Here is a 22,491-nt window from a genome sequence, read left to right as displayed (position 1 = left end):
AACTTGCATACATTCCCCTTACATGTAAAACTCAACTGTGGCGCATATGATACAACTTGCATGCATGTGATTCTTTCAAGGTCTTTTTGCACTTAAAATCTGGTGAAAAGGACCCTCTGCTTTTTAACCAACCATCTAATGAGTCTTTTAACTGCTAACAGAATCTAACCTACCTTGGATTCCAGAAACCTGTCCAAGTTAAAGTAAATCAATGAAAAATGAATACCATTGTTGTCGAAATTGGAAATCAGAATTAATCGGTTAACTTACTTATTTAGAATTTATAGGAGATTTTGTTGATAAATGGAAATTTTGTCAAATCGGAGTGTAATCGATAAATCGATGAACATTTTTAAAGATTAATTGGGGATTTTTATAACACTCCACGCTACTGATGGTTAAATAAAACAAAATCTGGTAAGAGAGCCCACACAATGTTGCAGATAAATTAATAGTAGTACTATAAAGGAGGTGATTATACATTCACACTCATCATCTGCCAGTTATGTGCCAGTCCAGTTTCAAAAATATTCTTTTTATATATCTCTATCATTTTAGTGCTGCCAAGAACTCCTCTGTCAGCACCTGTGAATCATAGCTAAGGTATCCTCAATCCAGTTCATCATCTAGTTGGATAAGTATCTTCTTTTGGTTTGATAAGTATTTCTACTGAGCCTCTTTAGTCGAAAATTATTTTTAAAAAAAATAATTTGTAGTAGGATGCAAGACCAGATGGGAATTCCTGCTTGTTTTTCATCAGGGGAAAGGTTTGGTGATGATTCTCGTGCAGTAACCAGGTCAGGGCAGAGTGTGTTCATGTCGGTTTACAGGACTAAAATCGCGGATCAGTGTCGTCTGATCACGGTTACATGGTGCAAGAATTTGTTACTACATGGCCTATCTGTATCAGTTGAAGGGCCAGATGATGATAGCCAGTATACATGTAAGGTTGAGCTGAAACCCTGGTGCTTCTGGAGGAAACAAGGGTCGAAGCGATTTTTAGTGGATGGTAAGCCTGTTGATATCTTCTGGGACCTCAAGGCTGCCAAATTTAATGGTGAAACAGAACCAAGCACAGAGTATTATGTTGCAGTCATATGCGACGAAGAGGTTGTGCTACTTCTTGGAGATTTAAAGAAAGATGCATATCGAAAAACTGGATGCAGACCAGCCCTGATTGATCCTATATATATTGGTTTCTAGGAAGGAGCATGTGTTTGGAAAGAAAAAATTTCTTACAAGAGTTAAATTCCATGAAAAAGGTAGATTTCATGATATATCTGTGGAGTGCAAGAACAAAAGACACAATAGTGGCAGCAATTCTTTGAATGGTGGTGATCTAGAAATGGAAATAAAAATAGATGGCCATTTAGTCCTTCTTGTCAAGCATCTGCAATGGAAATTTCGAGGTAACGAATCCATTCATCTCAACAAAGTAAGAGTAGAATTGTACTGGGATGTTCATGACTGGCTATTCAGTCCTGGTTTAAGACATGCATTGTTCATCTTTAAGCCAAGTTTGTTATCCTCCTCATCATCACTCAAGGCCTCATCGCCTCCCTTCTCGTCGTCTCTGTCATCCACGCCACTGTCATCGAAGACAGGTAGTTGTGATTCAACTGAAGGGCTAGATGCAAGTACAGGATCATCTGAGTTCTCCTTGTTTCTTTTTGCTTGGAAGGTGGAATAAGAGATGGCATATGCCAAAATGTTGTATTATCACCAGACAAAGAATGGTTGGAAAAACAAATGAGACTAATGTAATGGGCCATTATGGAGTGTGGTGAGGATCAAAATGGGCTGAGATTGAGAGAAAGCACATGGGAGAAAGTGGGACCTGAGAATGAGGTGTGGACATAGTCACAGCTGGGGATGATATACAAGTTGGCAACCATGTATGGACAATGCAAACTGTAGAACCTCACATGCTACATATTCTTTCATTTCCCCTCACTTCTATCCTCAGCTTCTGTCTCCTCACCTTATCTTGAAACATGAGCATTTGTCTAGTATACATAATGCAGATACATCTTATATTTATGCTTTTGATATTTCAGAAAAAAACAATTGTATGAAATTTATACTTAATTCTCTGAGAGACTGGAACCACTGCAAATGGATCAAATGGATTTTACTCTCTTTGTAGTTGTGATATTTCGATTTAGATTTCGGTTTCCATGAAGATAACATCCAAGAAGCTATTCAAAATTCTAAGCTGGTTTATACACATTATTAATTTCATTTCCGTTACAGAAAGTGGCAGAACCAGAATTACGAAACAGCTGAAGCTAAAACAAAATATCATTAACTTTTTAGATCGACCGGGACTTGAGATAATATTCTTACCAATTTTTACCTAAAATCTAGGATTTGCAAATAAAAAAAATCTATTGTATTTCAGAATTCAGCGGGGCTGGAGCCTTGACTAGCTCCGTCATTGTCATCTACAGGCTCTGTGTCTTGCCTTTTATAGTACAAGGAAGAAAAAGGAGAAAAGAGTGTAGTAACAATGTGAGACTGGTTAGAGAAGAAATTTATGTTGTCTATTTGTCATTATAATTCGTTTATCGTTCACTCTCCAGAGCTTGGCATCTATAAAAAATGTGTTAAAAATATGTACTGAACTTGATTAATCTGTGCAGTATCAGATTGAATGGATCCTATTATGTTTCAAGCTCTCATAGCATGTGAGTTTGCAGTAGAAACCAGAACAAAGTAAGGCTTGATTCTGCTCACTAATATAACAACTTGTGGATGTAGATCTATGCTTGGCTTCAAGGGAACCGAGAGAATCTGAATTAAAAAAAAATCTGGAACTTACAACTGACAGAATTTTACTAATTACCAGAAAAATTATATCACTAATAAACATAATGTGAGATCTGAAGGTTAATTCCATGAGATTCGTCACAAACAAAGATCTTCATGCAAATAGCGGAATATGAAAGATTAACTCTGCTCCAGTTCCTTATGATATACAGAAATAGATCAACTTTAAAATTTATTCTGCAGCGGAAACTTTACAAAATGTATTTATAAGATAATTGTAGTTAGAACTTTAAAATGGTTCAGTTCCAGACGATTTCAGATCGTTGGTTTGGCCTTACATTCGACCACCAACGTGTTTGATAGTAACCACCATTCCAATGACCCTTACTGGCTTACTCAGACATTACTGTAGGTTTTAAAGTTATGATCTACTAATTTAATTTAATATTATATACACCAAAGTTAAGATTTAGTGATGAGTCTGATCTTTCCGCTATCAATATCTAATCCAAAAGTCAGGTGTTAAACTTAGCTGAAGTACCCTTAAATGACTACTAATTAGAGACTGTATGTTCTGCCAACTGAACTGAATCCGTCTGATACATGCTAAAGATATTTATATATGGGTACAAAATCCTAACCTAAATAAACCAAATCTGAATTCAGATAGTATTTTGCTTAAATAATTGAAAGCCTGCTTTAAGGTCTTAAACAAGCAAATTTCCTTTCCCAAAACATATTATAACAGTGATTCAGACACCAAACGTCAAATCTGCTTAATTCCTGCTGAACCTTTAGCACAATCAATCTTGTCCTCTACGCGCAGTCAGCCTTCCTACATCAGAAACGAACTAAATATCCTACGTGAGCTTGGGCTTGAACCATTACATTTTTATTTTGAAGACATTGCGCCTAAAAATATGCAGAAGGCACTCTCTTTGAACAAGGCTTGCTGAAGATCCGGAAAGGGAAACTACCCCTCGAGGCCCTGACCAACGTTGCTAAAAATTAGTAAGGAGCAAGTTTTCCTCATCCAAATTTGCTGACATGGGAGAGTCTTATCAACAACAGAACAGTGTCAGTAAATAGAACTGATGTACTTCTGCTTTAGAATATCCACATGTTAATGCAGGGCCTTATTTCTTAAAGCCCTATTGCTATATCCAATGACCAATCATACAAGTTTCTTGTTTGATTTATTAAAAGTCAGCTGATTTTGGTCCTTCAACTTCCAGCCATGTTAAAAAATAAAAAAATAAAAAAAATTAAACTTCTGACCTTTAAGACAAACAATACCCTTGCTGATCCTACAAACCATGGTTTGGTTGTTTTGAGTCTAGATTAGCCGTTTCATTTCAATATCTGATATTGAAATAAGATATCTGTCATTTTTTAATTAAATAAAGTATCCTTCATTTTTTACAGAATGGATGGGGTCTGTAGTCCAAGCAGAGGCAGAGCTTCCATTGTCTTGCAGTGCCATAAAAATTACAGAAGATAACTTTTGCCAGAAAAATAAAGATCCGCAGGGCCATCGTAAAACAGTGTCATTAATACCTACAAGATGTCAAGTAGAAAATTAAAAAAACATCTGGATATCTCAGTATCTTAAACAATTTCCTGTCAAACATGATAGATGAAATATAATAAAACACATAAAACTCAAAGTCAAATACCAGTAAATTAAACATCAACAAGCCTTTCATATCAGCATAACCCTACCCCTTGAACATTCTTGATGGCCAATGTCAATGTAACATCTGAATTTCATTTTAAAAATTGACTTACTACCACCTCTATATAAAGCATCACCAGCCAAAAAAATAAAATACCATCTCTTCTTCTCTTCTCTCTTATGATATCCTTCACTTAAATCGTCGAATCAATCATGGGGCTCTCAGCTATTCTCTTTGTAGCTTCAATCTTGCTTTCCTCCTTCGCCTTGAGTTGCTATGCTAGCGGAACCTTCTCTGCTTTAGAAAAATCTCTTCTTGTCACATCATCGCCTAAAGCCGGGCACGGTATGTATTTCTTACTTGGTAATTAGTACATTTTTGTTAATATTTTCTCGCTTTCAAGAAAATAATAAATGAATTTGTTATTTGTTTGTTAAATTGGACTGCAGTCCTAAAAGCCGGGGAGGCGAACATCACAGTGACATGGTCTTTCAACAAAACCTTCCAAGCTGGAACAGATTCGACATACAAGACCGTCAAGGTAAAGCTCTGCTACGCTCCCATAAGCCAAGAAGATCGTGCATGGCGCAAAACAAAAGACGAGCTTAAGAAGGACAGAACATGCCAACACAAGATTGTGTCAAGGCCATACAGTCCCTCAACAAATACCTTCACTTGGACTATAGAAAGAGACATCCCCTCAGCAACATACTTTGTAAGGGCTTATGTTTTCGACGCAGAGGATAAAGAAGTTGCCTATGGCCAAGCCACTGATGCCGCGAAAAAGAGTCATTTGTTCGAGGTAGAGGCCATCACAGGCCGCCATGCGTCCCTCGATGTTGCATCCGTGTGTTTCTCTGTTTTTGCCATTGTTTCTTTGGCTGGTTTCTTCTACTTGGAGAAAAGAAAGGCAGGAAGTTCCATGCAAAAGTGAGGAAATGGTGCTTCAAGAAATTTACATGTTTTTGTTCTTTAACATATTGGTGTCACATTATGCCCTCAATTCTATTTTTAAATTACTGATAAAGAGATCTTTTATTTATGCCGCTCGAAGGCTTGAAAGTTCAACAAGTTCTATGCGTGTTCAATAGATGTTCAAATAAAGATGAGGAACATGGGTTAAACTTGACATACATCAAACACAAATAGATCCATCAAGGATATTCTTGTTGGGACAAAGATAGAAGCAAACCAATTCAAGGAGGAATTCCGGAGGAAAACGGAGGGAAGATGACAATTATCATGTCACATTCCGGATAAAATGAAAACGGTTTAAAAGCGTGGAAGATAAGATAATTTTGAATTTCAAGTTAAAGTGAAAAGGAACACGGAAAAAGTATTTTGGAAGGCTTAGAAATGTGGAAGATAAGATATTGTTAATCTAGCAGCAAAAGACATGTAAAAAAGTTTTTGACAATTCAAAACTGTGAAATATCAAACAATGTTAAATCATAGTAATAGTAAAAAGGAACACGATAAAAGGATTTTGAAAGGTTTATAAATGTGAAATATAAGATAATATTAAATCTAGTAGAAAAGGAAAAAAAAGATTTTGACAATGTAAAGTGAAACATCAAATAATTTTAAATCTTAGTGAAAAGATTTTGGATTATGAAAGTACATATTTTATATAATAATGATTAATGATGCTAGTTTGATAATGTTAAGAGAAATTTATCATGGAGTGATGTTAAAATTAGATTTCATTCATGGGTTCGCCATTCCCTCATTTTTATTTTAAATGAGCATACAAAGATTTTTTTTTATTACTTGAGAGTTCAGAATTACTATACAACGTATAATTATGATAATTGTGAGCGGAAGAAAGACAATTATTATGTCATAACCCTCATAATTTAGAAATGACGGAACATACAAGATATCTTACACTGACAAAATAAAATCACGGTACACAAATAGCCTCCTATTAACCGTGATGATTTTAACTCGACAACAAATATATCTTTTTGTAGTATGTATCCTCGCTTTCACGTCAGATAGGCGGTTGAGCCTACCACTTAATCCGGTTCAAGTTCACTAATAATTTACCAGCAGCAACCGCCCCACATTTATTTCCAAATGATTTTATTCATGATCAGATATCTTACTGTCATCAAAATCAACTTTCTTATCTAGCATCCTCATCAACCGATCCAATTCTAATAAAAGTAATTCAAGTCAACTGGGACAAAGATAGAAGCAAACCAATTCAAGGAGGAATTCCGGAGGAAAAAGGAGGGAAGACGACAATTATCATGTCACGTTGCGGATAAAATGAAAACGGTTTAAAAGCATGGAAGATAATATAATTTCAAATTATACCAGAGTAAAAAAAAACACAAAAAAAGTATTTTGGAAGGCTTGGAAATGTGAAATAATTATATGTTGGTATATATCATTTATTATATTTTATATATATGAAGATAATAAGCATTATCACATTAAATTAATCATATTTTATTAAGATATAAACTCAAATAAGATATTAAAATTTTATAAAATGATAAATATTTAATTACAAATGTGATGAATTTAAAATATAATATGTATATTAACTCGAATCGAATATGAACCGTGGATCATATTCGGGTATTCGGGTAGGATCATATTATGAAAAATTATATGGGACTGAATCTGAACGGGTATATGTGTGCTCATATCCGGGATCATATATTATACGGGCTTAATTTTTCCGCCAGATTTGAATCGTTTTCAAAACGGATATGAGACATGTATCATATTTTCGAGCTAGATATTAGCCGAGATACCGGATAGTCCGTATCGATTTACGACCCTCATAGCCCGTTATCATGATACTTATTTTAACGTGACAATAGATACATTTATAGTATATATTCTCTCTTTTACGTGAGATGGGTGGATTAGCCTCCCACTCAGTGTAGTCACTAAAGATTTACCGGTAATTGCCATGTGTCTCTCGATATCATATCATCAGTGTTAATGTTCATTTCTTGGAATGTTTTTTTATCTCATCACTGTATTTTTTAAAAATACAAGTTAGCTCCCCTAGATTTTATACCTGGGTGACTGGGTCCGCCATTCCCCCAATTCTATTTTAAATGAGCATACAAAGATTTTTTATTACTTGAGAATTCAGAATTACTATACAACTTATAATTATGATAATTGTGAGCAGAAAGAAGATAATTATTATGTCATAACCCTCATAATTTAGAAATGAAGGAACGCACAACATATCTTACTCACAATATAAAATCACGGTACACAAATAGCCTGCTATTAACTATAATGATTTTAACTCGACAACAAATATATCCTTTTATAGTATTAATCCCCACTTTCATGTCAGTTAGGCGGTTGAGCCTACCACTTAATCCGGTTCAAGTTCACTAATAATTACAAGCAGCAACCGCCCCACATTTTTTTCCAAATGATTTTATTCAAGTTGATCAGATATCTACCGTCATCAAAATCAACTTTCTTATCTAGCATCCTCATCAACCGATCCAATTCTAATAAAAGTTATTCAAGTCATCTGGGATACACTACACCCTTCCTGTGTACTATAATCAACTGAGCCACATAATTAACTCACATAGTGAGCTCCCATATGTCTTGCAGGGCCATGAAATTTCAGTAGAAAACTTTTGCCAGTGAATTAAAGAACTTGCAGAGCCAATTTACAACAGTTTCATCGATATCTGCAAGCTGGCAAAAAAAAAAACCTTAAAGAATCTCAGTACCTTAAACAATTTCCTGTCAACTATGACATATATCGTAAAAAACAGTAAATAATCCAACTCAAAGTCAAGTTTTATTAAACTAAACTCCAACAACAGACCCTTCATTTTAGCATAAGTCCATAACCCTACCCCTTGAACAATCTTGATGGCCACTGTTTCATCCGAATGTCATTTTAAAAATAAATTGCTAGCAGGGTGCCACCTCTATATAAACCGCCACTGAATCTAAAAAAACCATATCCATCTCTTCTCTTCTCTCCTCTGATATTCTTCAGTAAATCTGTCGAATCAATCATGGGGCTCCCAACAATTCTGTTTTTGGCCTTCATCTCGCTTTCCTCCCTCGCCTTTAGTTGCTATGCCAACGGAACCTTCTCTGCACTGCAAAATGGTCTTCTTGTCACATCATCACCAAAAGCCGGACAAGGTACTTAAAAGCAGATTTTCCAATTTTGCTTAGATACTTTGCTAAAATATTTTTGCTTCCAGGGAAAAATTCTATATAATACTACCGTATAATTTGGTGTGATTTTGTCTTAATAAAATGAATGTTATTAATAATTTGTTGCAGTCTTAAAAGCCGGGGAGAAAAATATCACAGTGACATGGTCTTTTAACAAAACCTTCCCAGCTGGAACAGACTCGGCATACAAGACTGTCAAGGTAAAGCTCTGTTACGCTCCCATCAGCCAAGAAAATCGTCCTTGGCGCAAAACAAAAGATGAGCTTAACAAGGACAGAACCTGCCAACACAAGATTGTGTCAAGGCCCTACAGTCCCTCAACGAATACCTTCACTTGGACTATAGAAAGAGACATTCCCTCCGCGACATACTTTGTAAGGGCTTATGTTTTCGACACAAAGGATAAAGAAGTTGCCTATGGCCAGGCCACTGATGCTGCCAAGAAAACTAATTTGTTTGAGGTAGAGGCCATCACAGGTCGCCATGCGTCGCTTGATATTGCATCCGTGTGCTTCTCTGTTTTCGCGATTGTGTCGTTGGCTGGTTTCTTCTACTTGGAGAAGAGGAAGGGTAAAACTTCCAAGTAAAAGTGAGGGGATGATGTTTCAAACAATATTAATTGTTGTTTGTTCTTTTACATGTGTGTCATGTTATGCTCCTCAGTCCTATGTTAAATATAGAAGCAAACCAATTCAAGGAGGAATTCCGGAGGAGATATGAGGAAAGACGACAATTATCATGTCACGTTTCGGATAAAACGGAAAACGGTTTTGGACAGTTTAAAAGCGTGGAAGATAAGACAATTTTGAATCTTATGTTCGAGTAAAAGGAAATACGAAAAAAGGATTTTGAAGGTTCAAAAATGTAGAAGATAAGGTAATGTTAAATCTAACAAAACATGACATGAAAAATGATTTTCGACAATTTAAAATTATGAAGCATAAGATGATGTTAAATCTTATCGTAAAAGATTTTGGATCATGAAAGTACAATTTTATATAGTAATGATTAATGATGGTAATTTGGAGATGTTGGGAGAGGAGCTAGTTTTATCACCGAGTGGGTTAAAAAAAATTAATATTCAAAATATATGTATAATATATTTTCATCACGTGACGTTAAATTTAAAATTTATTTCTAGAAGTATTTTTATTTGTAAAACAAGCAATACAAAGATCTTTTATCACCGTGAGAGTCAATATTATTACGCAATGTATAGTTATAGTAATTGTGATTAGTATATATACTCGGAGATCTTTCATTATCACTGTATTCTAAAATATAGAATAATCATAAGAATAAGTAGAAAGAAGATAATTATTATGTCATAAGAGAAAAAGATTTCCGATGGATTAAAAGTATAAAAAATAATACATTTAATGATTGAACGCACAAAATATCCTACTCACAAAATTATGATATACAAATAGCTTGTTACTAATGGTAATGATCTAATAATGATAATGATTTTAACTCATCATATATATTTTTTAGTACATCCTCACTTTCACATGAGATACATGATAGAGCCTACCATTTAATCTAGCTCAAGTTCGCTAATGATTCTATTCGAGATTTCTTGTCTAGCATCCTCATCAACGGATCCAATTCTAATAAAGGAATCAAGTCAATTGGGACATACTACACCATACTATAATCAATTAAGCCGCAAAACTAACTCACGTAGTGAGCTCCCATATGTCCTGCAGGATCATGAAATTTCAGTAGAAAACTTTTGCCAGTAAAATAAAGAACTTGCAAAACCATTTTACAACAGTTTCAATAAAAAAATCTCTACAATTTTCATTTCTCTAATCATTCCATTCCAAAATATTTGAACTAAATACCTAAACTCACATGTTTTGGATATTTGAACGTTCATTCCACGTTTTCATCATGTTTCACTACAATCTTCATCATAGAAAATTTAGTCTCCCTCATATTTGATAACTAATATCTCATACTTTGTTCTTTCTCCATAAAATTTTTTTATAAATTTTTCATTCTATTTTATTCTCATTTCATTCATTCCAAGTGAACACAACCTAGACATTTACGAATAATACATCCCTTGATATTGCATATGTGCTCTTCTCTCTTTTTGCTATATTTCTTTGGCTGTTTCTTCTACCTGGAGAAAAGAAAGGGAAGAAATTCCCATCGGAAGTGGGGGGATGGTGCTTCAAGATACTTAAATGTTTTTCGTTCTTCTAACATATTTGTATCAATTCTGCCCACAATCCTATTTTAAACAGTACAGAGATCTTTTATTGTTTGAGAGTTCATGATTATTGTGCAACGTATAGTTATGGTAATTGTGAGTGGTATTTGTTTTATGGGATCCTTCATTATCACTATTTCCTAAAATACTGACGGTTCATAAAAAATAAACGGAAAGAAGACAAGTATTATGTCATGACCCTGATAAACGAGAAAAAGATTTTTGACGGTTTAAAAGTATGAAAGATAATGTGACCAAAAAAAAAGTATGAAAGATAATACAATTTAGAAATGACGGACGTACAAAATATCATAAGTGTTACTAACGGTGATGACTTTATATTTTTTGTAGTATATGTCCTCGCTTTCACATGAGATAGACGGTTGAGCCTACCACTTAATCTAGCTCAAATTCGCTAATAATTTACGAGCAGCAACTGCTCCACATTTTATCCTCTTTCAGATGATTATATTCAAGATTAATCAAATATCTTACCGTCGCCAAAATCAACTTTCTTGTCCGGCATCTTCATTATCTGATCCAATTCTAATGAAGTAATTCGATGTCAACTGGGATATACTTCACCCTTCCTGTGCACTATAATCGATTAAGGCACATAATTAACTCATGAGCTCCCATATGTCTTGCAGGGCCACAAAATTTCAGTAGAAAACTTTTGCCAGTGAAATAAAGAAGTTGCAGAGCCATTTCACAACTGTTTCCATCCATATCTGCAAGATGGGAAAAAAAAACCTTAAAGAATCTCAGTACCTTAAACAATTTCCTGTCAACTATGACATATATGACAAAAAACACTAAATAATCCAACTCAAAGTCAAATTTTATTAAATTAAACTCCAGCAACAGACCCTTCATTTCAGCATAAGTCCATAACCCTGCCCCTTGAACAATCTTGATGGCCACTGTTTCATCCGAATGTCATTTTAAAAATAACTTGCTAGCAGGGTGCCACCTCTATATAAACCGCCACTGAATCCAAAAAACCATATCCATCTCTTCATAAAACTTTCTTCTTTCTCCATATCCACTGAAGACAAGTATTATGTCATGACCCTGATAAACGAGAAAAAGGTTTTTGACGGTTTAAAAGTATGAAAGATAATACAATTTAGAAATGACAGAACGTACAAAATATCCTAAGTGTTACTAACGGTGATGACTTAATATTTTTTGTAGTATATATCCTCGCTTTCACATGAGATAGACGGTTGAGCCTACCACTTAATCTAGCTCAAATTCGCTAATAATTTACGAGCATCAACTGCTCCACATTTTATCCTTTTTCAGATGATTTTATTCAAGATTAATCAAATATCTTACCGTCGCCAAAATCAAATTTCTTGTCCGGCATCTTCATTATCTGATCCAATTCTAATGAAGTAATTCGATGTCAACTGGGATATACTTCACCCTTCCTGTGCACTATAATCGATTAAGGCACATAATTAACTCATGAGCTCCCATATGTCTTGCAGGGCCACAAGATTTCAGTAGAAAACTTTGCCAGTGAATTAAAGAACTTGCAGAGCCATTTCACAACAGTTTCATAGATATCTGCAAGCTGGCAAATAAAAAAAAAACCTTAAAGAATCTCAGTACCTTAAACAATTTCCTGTCAATTATGACATATATGATAAAAAAACAGTAAATACTCCAACTCAAAGTCAGATTTTATTAAACTAAACTCCAAAAACAGACCCTTCATTTCAGCATAAGTCCATAACCCTACCCCTTGAACAATCTTGATGGCCACTGTTTCATCCGAATGTCATTTTAAAAATAAATTGCTAGCAGGGTACCGCCTCTATATAAGCCGCCACTGAATCCAAAAAACCATATCCATCTCTTCTCTCCTCTCCTCTGATATTCTTCAGTGAATCTGTCGAATCAATCATGGGGCTCCCAACAATTCTGTTTCTGGCTGTCATCTCGCTTTCTTTCCTCGCCTTGAATTGCTATGCCAACGGAACCTTCTCTGCACTGCAAAATTCTCTTCTTGTCACGTCATCACCAAAAGCCGGACAAGGTACTTCAAAACAGATTCACATATTAATGTTCCATAGTATTTTCGCGTAGATACTTTGCTAAAAAAATTTCTAAAATACTATAATTTGGTGTAATTTTCTCATAATAGAATGAATTTTTAATAATTTGTTGCAGTCTTAAAAGCCGGGGAGAAAAACATCACGGTGACATGGTCTTTTAACAAAACCTTCCCAGCTGGAACAGATTCGGCATACAAGACTGTCAAGGTAAAGCTCTGTTACGCTCCCATCAGTCAAGAAAATCGTCCTTGGCGCAAAACAAAAGATGAGCTCAACAAGGACAGAACCTGCCAACACAAGATTGTATCGAGGCCTTACAGTCCCTCAACGAATACCTTCACTTGGACTATAGAAAGGGACATCCCCTCAGCAACATACTTTGTGAGGGCTTATGTTTTCGACACAAAGGATAAAGAAGTTGCCTATGGCCAGGCCACTGATGCTGCCAAGAAAACTAATTTGTTTGAGGTAGAGGCCATCACAGGTCGCCATGCGTCGCTTGATATTGCATCCGTGTGCTTCTCTGTTTTCGCTGTTGTGTCGTTGGCTGGTTTCTTCTACTTGGAGAAGAGGAAGGGTAAAACTTCCAAGTAAAAGTGAGGGGATGATGTTTCAAACAGTATTAATTGTTGTTTGTTCTTTTACATGTGTGTCATGTTATGCTCCTCGGTCCTATGTTAAATAAGCAATAAACAAATCTTTTGTAAGTGGATAGGGGATAGATGAGTGGATAAGGCCACCTGAGAGTTCTATAGTTTCTGTTTGGTTGTTTGGTATGTTACATACTGAAGAAAGAGTGTTAAATTATGGGTATTCTGAGAGTTCTGAAGTATTTGAGTTCCGGTTCCTTCATAATCTGTGTTTCCTGAAGATTGAGGAGTCATAAAAATGTACAAATAGATTGGGAACCTATGTTAAACTTGTCATCCAAATAACACATAACTAGTATATGAAAGAGATTCTTGTTGAATTAAAAAAAGACCATAGAAGTGGATCAAATTAGGGAAGGTGTGACAGTACCAGATAAGATTAGGGGTGGCAATCGTTTCGTTTCGTATACTTTCGTTTCGTGTATTTTCGTGTTTCGTGTACTCGAAGGTGAAACCCGTATCCGCCCGTTATTAATTTCGTGTACCTAATGTGAAACCCGTATCCGATCCGAAACGTTTCGTGTATATTTCGTGTACTTTTCGTGTATATTATATATAAAAATATTAATATATTTTTTAATCAAAAAATAGATTTAATATGTGTTTTCCTTTATAATTTTATTAAATATGAATGATATATTTATACTTGTATACAATTCTCTATAAATTTGTTAATGTATCTACAATATATATCCACACATACATATAAATATATACTTTTTACACAATTATATATTTAATATATCATAACATATATATAATAAATATTATCTACAAATATTTCGTGTACTTTCGTGTATTTCGTGTACCCCAAATGAAAACCCATATCCGACACTAAATCTATCGTGTAATTTCGTGTTCGTGTACTTTCGTGTTTCGTGTCTCGAAAATCAAAACCCATATCCATTTTTTTCGTGTCGTTTCGTTTCGTGTTAGCGTGTTACGTGTCAAATTGCCAGGTCTAGATAAGATGATAATTTTATTATAAAGATGACGACGATCTAAGATAAGATGACGATGTTACGTATAAGCTAAAGTGACCACAGTATAAGATAAGACGATGATGTTACATGAATAAAAATAATAATAACTTAAATGACGAGACGCACTGACACCTATTCCGGGAATTACGACAGTCTATTTCTTACAAAACAACAATAATTATTTTGACAAGAAAAAAAAATGACAATAAATAATATATACAAATCTTCCGGTATAAGAGGCGGCTTAGTTCATCGAGCAATCAAACATAACTTTGCATCTAACTTCATCAAACGTAGCTTTGTAAATCTACAGCAACATCAACCCTCATCAAAGATAACTTGTAAAGTTGCACCAACATCTTGTGTCCAGAAGTAGGAGATGAATAGAAAATAAATAATAGAATTCACATGTATATTTTATTTTTATGTTGAAACTTGCACTTGTATTTTTGTTCTCGACTTTTTCTAGCAATGAAAGCAAGTGAAAAGATGAATATGGATTTATTAAATTTTATATCAAAACTTTCGTTACAAAATTGGGTTGAAAGCAAGTGATTGGGGCAGTTAAAAAGATATTTAATTGACAAATATAGTTTTATTAATCTAAATAAACTTCTGGATTAAAAGTGTAGAATTATAATAACGATATAGGATTTTCTTCCCAAACAGAAGCATAATAATGAAACTAATTTCACTATTACACGACAACCCTTTAAAGTTAATAATAATAATTTATATTAATATATAAATAATATTTTTTAATTAGAGCATTTCCAATCATAGGTAGTATTTAACTAAAATGTGAGTTGGCATATCAAAAATTAAAAAAATAATCAACTTGTCGAAAAACTCACACTCCAACCATGCATATCTGTTATCTATAATTTTAACTTAATCTTCTATGGATGACTATATTTGTCAAACCTCAACATGTCTGTAAGAAATCCGTAGAAAAATCGCACATCATTTATCATCATATTGAACTTATATATTCTATTTAATAATCTAAAATATTAATAACATACTATTTTTAAATTATAGCCAACTAATATAGTCAATACCATTAAAACACAATGTTTTACAAATCTAACAAATTTTACGTAATATCTTACATATCCAATTTAACCAACAATTATATCCAACGACATTAGAGATTCCCCTGCGGTCCCAACCATATCATTTTTAGAGGGAATCTATCACAAAACATTTCAAACTCGGCAAGGAATACCCTTTCCATACGGAAAAGAGTCGAGAGTAAGACGGAATGAAGTCAACCGAATACTTCCCATAAATAATTATTTAACTGAGCCACTTTGATGATTCACGTCCTGAGCATGCTCGAACTCATCGCAGGGTCCAGAGAAAAAAAAATGGAAGTCAGATGTCACAAATCGATAGAATCCTCCCAGCAGGTGAAATTGTGATTTGTTGCAGGTAGCCACGGATCAACTAATCTTCCTCAGTTCCTTTTATAAACAATTTGACCATAAAAATCAAACAAGACAAAAAAATTAGAACAAAAAGAATACAAATTTACATGCAGAAGTCCAAGATATAGCATACATCATGTTCCCTCCGTCCTGCCCGTTACTTTATAAATCGGTGTATAAATAAGACATACATCATCATACTCCGTCCCGCTCAATTGTTTACAAAAGAAAGCCCAGATAATATATATTCTCCTATTTTCATCCCAAATTAGATGAGTTAGTTGATTTTGAGCACGTAACTTAATGTGTATTGACCGTATAGTTCCAAACTTTATATTTTCAATTATTCTTTTGTAAATGAAAATTTCATATTTAAATTTTTATTTGTAAAAGAAATTTTTTAAAAATAAATAACGTAGCTATGCGATCAATGGAAAATACGTGTCCGCAGTCAACGAGCTCATCTAATTTAGAACGGAGGGAGCATCAAGAAATGTGAGGAAAGCACTTCATCCCTCTAATTTCTTTACATTTTTTCATAAATTTCTTTACATCTTTTCATATTGCTTGATACACATTATAAAACGCATATAAAATATAATTTTATAATTTATTTAAAATTTTTCTTTTTTTATAAAAGTTTAGATAGTAAATATTTATTTAGAAGAAAAAGATGCAAGCTCACATCAAATGGATACAGGAGTAATCGATAAAAATTCTCAGCCCACAGGTAACTTTATAATATACCGATTAAATTCAGAGTATAACGGTAAAGACAACTGCAGTGTGAAATTAATTTTATCAAAAAATTTAATTGAGGTACCAGATTCATATATCACCACACTGAAACAGAGGTCTGCAGCTCTAGATGTTAGGAATTATCAACTTGCTGATAATCCAGAGTATAATTTTTTTTGCCTCGGATTAAACAATTTATGTTTTGTGAAAAGACAACACGCCAAACAACAAAATGAGCTGCATCAACTGATCAACCTCTTTATATACACTAGCAAACTCATGGAAAACAATACATCCAGGCTAAACTAAAGACTGCATTGGTGAGAAGAGATACACAGGTGTTTGGTTCATTGAGTTTCTTTTTATTTCTCTTGCTCATCTCCTGAGATTATCACCGGTAAAAAATGGGTGTCTCAAGGCTTCCCGTGCTGTCAATCTTTCAGAAGGATCGTATCTGAGCAAGCCCTGAAGGAGATGTATAAAATCACCCCCAGAATGATCAACATGCTGCATGATTAGGTTCTGCACAGTAATCAAATCAAGTCATTTCAGCACAAAGCGAAAGCAAAATACAGTAATATTCCATGTTCAAATGCAAAAACAATGACTGACCTGGAGCCGAGGCAGCTTCAGAACAGCTTTGATGCTATCTCTAGAGGCTGCACCATCTGGCCAGTCCAACCTCGACTTTCTTACATACTTCTCCCCGTGACGGCTGTAGGGAGAAAACAAGAACGCGGTTAGATGATAAATTCCCGATTTGTGCAGAACACAGCTTAATTACAATAACTATTTACTGTTCACTCACTCTACTCTTTTTAACATGTGTTGAGGCATTGGGCCAAGGACCCTCTCCATCATAGCAAGGTGCTCTAGGTTTTCATGTGTTTGAAACAACGCTTCACCCTGTAAATTACAGACATCAGATTAGAAACCACTCTACATCAATTAATTGTCGACAAATAAATACAAAAAAATAACGAGCGTACCGAGCAAAGTTCGACAAGAATGCAACCTACGCTCCATATATCACAAGGGAAACTCCATCCGAGTCCTGCATAACAGGGGAAAAAAAAATCTCAAGTCTCATCATAACATTCATTGTGTAATTCACACTTGCTATATCTAAATATACAAAACAAAGAAACATACCTAATATAACTTCTGGTGCACGATAGTGCCGGGTCGATACAATGTAAGTCTGATTTTGACGATCATATGTAGTACTGCCAAAATCAATTACTTTAATAGCACTGGACTTGGGAATCCTCTTACAATACGAACTGTCTATAGGTGATCGTGATGAACCCTGCAAAACAAAACCAAACAGATTGACATATTTGACCAGTGAAGTTATCTTATGTAATCAAGTTGCATCAAAATCATTAAGAAATTTAACCAACAAATTTCCACTTCGTATACCTTGTAATCAGGAATTTTTACATACTCCGGAGACACAAGTAATATGTTCTCTGGCTTCAAATCAGTGTGAATGAGACGCAAATCATGCATGACTGCAAATTAAAAATCCAAGCAAATAAACATCTAAGGAATGTGGACAGTACCAAATCAAATGGGAAATTTTTTTGTTTTTCAAACAGAATTCACATTTACAGAGTAGTCAGAAGACAAAATCAACATGCACAAGTGCAATGAATAGCCAAATTATGAACAAAGACAATAATGGTGTAAGTATATTATTTACACACATGCTACACAGTCCAAGAGTTGTCTGCCAATCTCACGGACAAGATCAATGGGAAAGGAGCGATAATTGTTTTTCCGTAGAAAATCGTATAAGCTTGGTCCTAGCTTCTCAAAAACCTGTTAAAACCATTTAAATTCATCCAAAGAACTCAACCCCCGCATAAATTTTTCCAAATTGGGGAAACCAATCCACCAAATCATTATTATATATTTACTTACAATACAGATATGGTTACGATAGTCAAACCAGTTCCTTATTTGCACACAGCTGCAATGAACAAAATAATTTAACAAACGACCAGGCAAGCTAATTAGCAGTGCAAACGGTTTTAAAACAATTAGTCAGACTTACCGATTCCCCCCTTTATCATTTTTACCAAGCTGTTGCAGTACATCAACTTCAATCATTGCTGCCTCGCGATATTTCTTGATACCACGAACAATCTTGATTGCAACCATTTCCCTTCTCTCTTTATCCCAACACTCTAAGACCTGGCCAAATGTGCCTGAATATAAAAATATCCTGATTAGCATCATATATTAAAATCCAAAGATAACCATAAGAATAAAAGCTATGTACCTTCACCCATCTTGCTCATAATTTTATCTGTGGAAAAAAGAAAAACCAAACAAAAACAATAAGAAACGTATACAAAAATAAACACACAAATTTATAAACTAAGACGAGTAGTAAACACTTTATAACACATACTCCCTAATATATACTCAAATGTCAAAGACTCGAGTATACGAGTAAAGTTTTTTTTTTTTTGAAAGAAACAAATTAATAATGCACAAGCTATACTTTGTAAAAGTGATGACATCTCATTACAATAGATAATGCCAATATAATTGTATTAAAAAAACCCATTGCAATTTTTTTGTAAAAAATCATATTTTCTTATGCAAATAGAAGGTTCAGATTGATCAAACAGCAAAAATTATGTTCTGTATTGCTACACGGATAGTAACAATGTATTCAAGTTTCACTTATGGTGGGAAAGGTAGTTACAGCGAGATGTTAGATTATCTCCAACCGCAAACATAAAATGTCCATCTTTGTCGTCTGGTCGCCATGGGGGAGAACCATTTCGTGCCACTCCCTTAACAAATAAAGAACTAGTATTGTCTGTGGGTGCCTTTGAAGTAAAGCCATTCAGATTCCCAACATCTTGTCCATAAAACAATCCTACCTGAGCCTACACACATTCATCCATTCACACATCTCTCAATACAAAATTAATTCAGTTACCTCCTTGGTATCGTTTGAACCTTTATATCCTTGGATAAGATACTTTCATAACAATGATCAGTACACGTTAAAATGTATTAAACATCATTCACTTTGAGACTCAACACATCCAAAACAATAGATTATCTATAATTCATCATAAATTACAATCACACAAAGTAATCTTCCAAATTGAATCAAAAAATATTCGGCTCAAACAACTAAAAACTAGTGGCCAGTCTAAAATTTTATCAAGATGCGAAAAAAGAACATATAAATTACAAATACACTCAAAACAAAATTCAGGCACTAAAAGCAGTTTACTGTCATTAAAAAATCTTTCAGCATATTGTTCCAAAAATAAATCACAAATTCATACTTTTATCGACATCTTTAAAATCTCAAGACAGATCTCCTTAAAGTAAAACTTTCATATAAAAAATATTTCACTAATTAATTTTACAATAATTTCAAACATATATAACACACAAACTAAAACTATAACAAAAACCGCAAATAAAATTGAACATAAATCACAAGTCACATATCTATCAACAGCTATAATATATACATACTTATCGATAATTTTAAGAAATAAGACACAAACAGCAGATATCGAATATAGATTTCACAGATCTGTTGAATTAACATCTAATCCATCACATACACATAAATTAAAACAATAATTCAACACCTGATGATATAAAAATCAAAAATTTGTCAAATTTTCATCAGATCGTATAATAACAAGAAATATTCATATAAATCAGTAATAAATAAACAGATCTGTACCTTAGGAGCCTGAGGAACAACATCCCAGCCCAAACGCTGTCGTTTCCGGGGCCGTCGATCCATGTTCGTGTGTGGAAACTCGATCGCGCGTTCCATCTCCATACTCGGTTGCGAAAAAGACCTGATTTTTAAAGAGAGATCGAGAGAAAATGAGATTTTTGTGTTATCGAGCGGCGATGAGAGAGATATGTGTGATAGTGGAAAACCTAATCTCGAAGGTATTATTGACGTACAGCTAGCGATTCGTTGGAGAGATGGAGATCTAGCCGTACACGTGGAGTAACATCTGACCGTACGTTGGTAATTATTGGGGAGACGTGTTTGTGCTCTTTAACCCTGGTTAAGATTTGATATTGGTTGAGTTTTGGTATATTCGGCAGGGCACTAAAAGATGCGCACAGATTTTTCTTCTTTTTTTTGGAAAATGCTACATACTCCAAAAAATCACCCCAAATTTTTTTCTCACTACACTGACTAGTTGAGAAACCGCGCGTTGCGGCGGCCTATAAAAATTATATTAATGATTCAATATTAATATTTGTAAAATAAAATAATTTTGTGACTGTCATAAAAACTATATTAGCGTTTCAAAATTAATATTTGTAGGATAAAATAAATTTTATATTATAAAAATATTGATGTAATACCAATACCAATATATAAAATTGTAAAATTGGACTATAATTCATGATTGAAAAATGAAAATAAATTTATACACGAAATAAAAATTTTAAAACACGACGAATCTTAATTTTATTTGTGTTTCTTTTGAAAAGTAATCATGTTCTTACATTGTCACATTCCGCCAATTTTTTTGGATTGATTGTGCACAAAACATATAACTTAAAGCTGTGATGTTGTAGTATTGAGAGAGAGGAGGTTGTGTTTAGACTTGTGTGTTACTCTTTCTCATAATTAAATAATTTGAAACAAAATTAGATTAAAACTTTCAAGTTACTATATTCCATAAATAATCTGAAACAAAATCAGATTCCGAAACTTGCTTCTAATATACCAGAAACTAAAAAAGGTAGTTCTAATTTTTGATATTTTTCATCAAAAAATTCCAGAAAATTAAAAAAAAAAAATCAGATGGAGGGATGTGAGAGGTGCCACCTACATGCCCCTCGCTTCCCCACCATATTTTCCTGTATACAAAAAAAAAATCATATAAAAATCAACAACAACAAACATGTCTGATGAACAAAACAAATATTATAAAAGAATAATCAACAAACATACATCACTAATAGTTATTTATTGGTATCATCCATCAATATCATGTCAAGACTATATTTTTTTTCCCATGTTTGAATTTGTCGACTCCCACATAGCGATATATAACTACCTTTGCTTGCAACAACCCACATAGCGATCTACAACTACCTTTGCTTACAACAACCCATATAGCGATCTATAACTACCTTTACTTGCAACTAACGTTTATTTTTTTAATACTATATAAACAGCCTTCACTTATCGTTGCAGAATAACAGCACCACCGAGTTAAAAATCAAGCAAGAGAACTATCATAAAAGAGAGGTAGGGGTATGGTATTGAGAGAAAGAAGGTTGTGTTTAGATGATCCAAAACCCTACAATCTATAGGGGTATTTATAGGTGCAGAGAGACTTGTGTGCTACTCTTTCCCATAATTAAATAATCTAAAACAAAATCAGATTAAAATTTTCAAACTACTATATTCCATAAATAATCTGAAACAAAATCAGATTCTGAAACTTACTTCCAATATACCCGAAACTAAAAAAGGTAGTTCTAATTTTTGATATTTTTTATCCAAAAATTCCAGAAAATTAGAAAAATAGAACGGAGCGATGTGAGAGGCGCCACATACACGCCCCTCGCTTCTCCTTTATATAAGTATATTGATTGGTTGCATTTCTCCAATAATAATGAGACCCCCCTTGTATATTCATCAATCACCCAATCAAAATCTTCCACTTGTATGCCACATCATTTGGTAAAACATTTTGGGGAAACTTTTTGGGGTCTCTAGCATTGCCCTTTTTTTTATACCTGG

At 34.0% G+C, this 22,491-nt stretch overlaps 4 protein-coding genes and 1 long non-coding RNA gene across 8 annotated transcripts; 3 read left to right on the top strand and 2 right to left on the bottom strand.

Annotated features, from left to right (window-relative positions):
* Nucleotides 1-4,582: 4,582 nt before the first annotated feature.
* Nucleotides 4,583-5,491, top strand: LOC108222324 (high-affinity nitrate transporter 3.1). Its single transcript, XM_017396244.2, has 2 exons — nt 4,583-4,790; nt 4,895-5,491. Exons 1-2 carry the CDS (start codon nt 4,658-4,660, stop codon nt 5,377-5,379), a joined length of 618 nt encoding a protein of 205 aa, XP_017251733.1. The 5' UTR covers nt 4,583-4,657; the 3' UTR covers nt 5,380-5,491.
* A 2,900-nt stretch (nt 5,492-8,391) lies between these two features.
* Nucleotides 8,392-9,336, top strand: LOC108222285 (high-affinity nitrate transporter 3.1). The gene is made up of 2 exons (XM_017396206.2): nt 8,392-8,597; nt 8,742-9,336. Exons 1-2 carry the CDS (start codon nt 8,465-8,467, stop codon nt 9,218-9,220), a joined length of 612 nt encoding a protein of 203 aa, XP_017251695.1. The 5' UTR covers nt 8,392-8,464; the 3' UTR covers nt 9,221-9,336.
* Nucleotides 9,337-10,066: 730 nt separating this feature from the next.
* Nucleotides 10,067-12,694, bottom strand: LOC108220676 (uncharacterized). 2 transcript variants are annotated; one of them, XR_001806769.2, is made up of 5 exons: nt 12,605-12,694; nt 12,196-12,436; nt 11,724-11,928; nt 11,350-11,585; nt 10,067-10,336 (listed from the first exon to the last, which is right to left on the bottom strand). It is a non-coding gene; the product is annotated as an uncharacterized LOC108220676 (long non-coding RNA). The 2 variants fall into 2 exon arrangements; XR_001806770.2 differs by lacking the exon at nt 10,067-10,336 and having other exon boundaries at nt 10,376-11,585.
* Nucleotides 12,689-13,749, top strand: LOC108220675 (high-affinity nitrate transporter 3.1). The gene is made up of 2 exons (XM_017394514.2): nt 12,689-12,901; nt 13,036-13,749. Exons 1-2 carry the CDS (start codon nt 12,769-12,771, stop codon nt 13,512-13,514), a joined length of 612 nt encoding a protein of 203 aa, XP_017250003.1. The 5' UTR covers nt 12,689-12,768; the 3' UTR covers nt 13,515-13,749.
* Nucleotides 13,750-16,792: 3,043 nt separating this feature from the next.
* Nucleotides 16,793-20,740, bottom strand: LOC108223120 (serine/threonine-protein kinase AFC2). Of its 3 annotated transcripts, XM_017397213.2 has the most exons (12): nt 20,452-20,740; nt 19,441-19,627; nt 19,009-19,035; nt 18,781-18,934; nt 18,648-18,696; nt 18,431-18,545; nt 18,144-18,235; nt 17,874-18,030; nt 17,711-17,775; nt 17,530-17,627; nt 17,334-17,436; nt 16,793-17,243 (listed from the first exon to the last, which is right to left on the bottom strand). In XM_017397213.2, the coding sequence occupies exons 1-12, from the start codon at nt 20,551-20,553 to the stop codon at nt 17,097-17,099; spliced, it is 1,296 nt and encodes a 431-aa protein (XP_017252702.1). In that variant the 5' UTR covers nt 20,554-20,740; the 3' UTR covers nt 16,793-17,096. The 3 variants fall into 3 exon arrangements, with proteins under 3 accessions (XP_017252702.1, XP_017252704.1, XP_063949118.1); XM_017397215.2 differs by lacking the exon at nt 19,441-19,627 and having other exon boundaries at nt 20,452-20,644; XM_064093048.1 differs by lacking the exons at nt 18,431-18,545; nt 18,648-18,696 and having other exon boundaries at nt 20,452-20,644.
* Between the last annotated feature and the right edge of the window lie 1,751 nt (nt 20,741-22,491).

Source organism: Daucus carota, chromosome 5 (assembly GCF_001625215.2).
Source record: "Daucus carota subsp. sativus chromosome 5, DH1 v3.0, whole genome shotgun sequence".
Taxonomy (NCBI): domain Eukaryota; kingdom Viridiplantae; phylum Streptophyta; class Magnoliopsida; order Apiales; family Apiaceae; genus Daucus; species Daucus carota.
The sequence above is the reverse complement of the archived record's forward strand: the minus strand, read 5'-3'. Positions and strand labels throughout refer to the sequence as shown.

Excerpts from the sequence above, each read along its gene's own strand:
- LOC108222324 (XM_017396244.2), top strand. The coding sequence starts at position 4,658 with ATGGGGCTCTCAGCTATTCTCTTTGTAGCTTCAATCTTGCTTTCCTCC. Across the intron at positions 4,791-4,894 it reads ATCGCCTAAAGCCGGGCACG|TCCTAAAAGCCGGGGAGGCG; the intron begins GTATGTATTTCT and ends ATTGGACTGCAG.
- LOC108222285 (XM_017396206.2), top strand. The coding sequence starts at position 8,465 with ATGGGGCTCCCAACAATTCTGTTTTTGGCCTTCATCTCGCTTTCCTCC. Across the intron at positions 8,598-8,741 it reads ATCACCAAAAGCCGGACAAG|TCTTAAAAGCCGGGGAGAAA; the intron begins GTACTTAAAAGC and ends AATTTGTTGCAG.
- LOC108220675 (XM_017394514.2), top strand. The coding sequence starts at position 12,769 with ATGGGGCTCCCAACAATTCTGTTTCTGGCTGTCATCTCGCTTTCTTTC. Across the intron at positions 12,902-13,035 it reads ATCACCAAAAGCCGGACAAG|TCTTAAAAGCCGGGGAGAAA; the intron begins GTACTTCAAAAC and ends AATTTGTTGCAG.
- LOC108223120 (XM_017397213.2), bottom strand. The coding sequence starts at position 20,553 with ATGGAGATGGAACGCGCGATCGAGTTTCCACACACGAACATGGATCGA. Across the intron at positions 18,935-19,008 it reads TATGAGCAAGATGGGTGAAG|GCACATTTGGCCAGGTCTTA; the intron begins GTACATAGCTTT and ends TTTTATATTCAG. Across the intron at positions 17,628-17,710 it reads TTCTTGTCGAACTTTGCTCG|GGTGAAGCGTTGTTTCAAAC; the intron begins GTACGCTCGTTA and ends TGTAATTTACAG.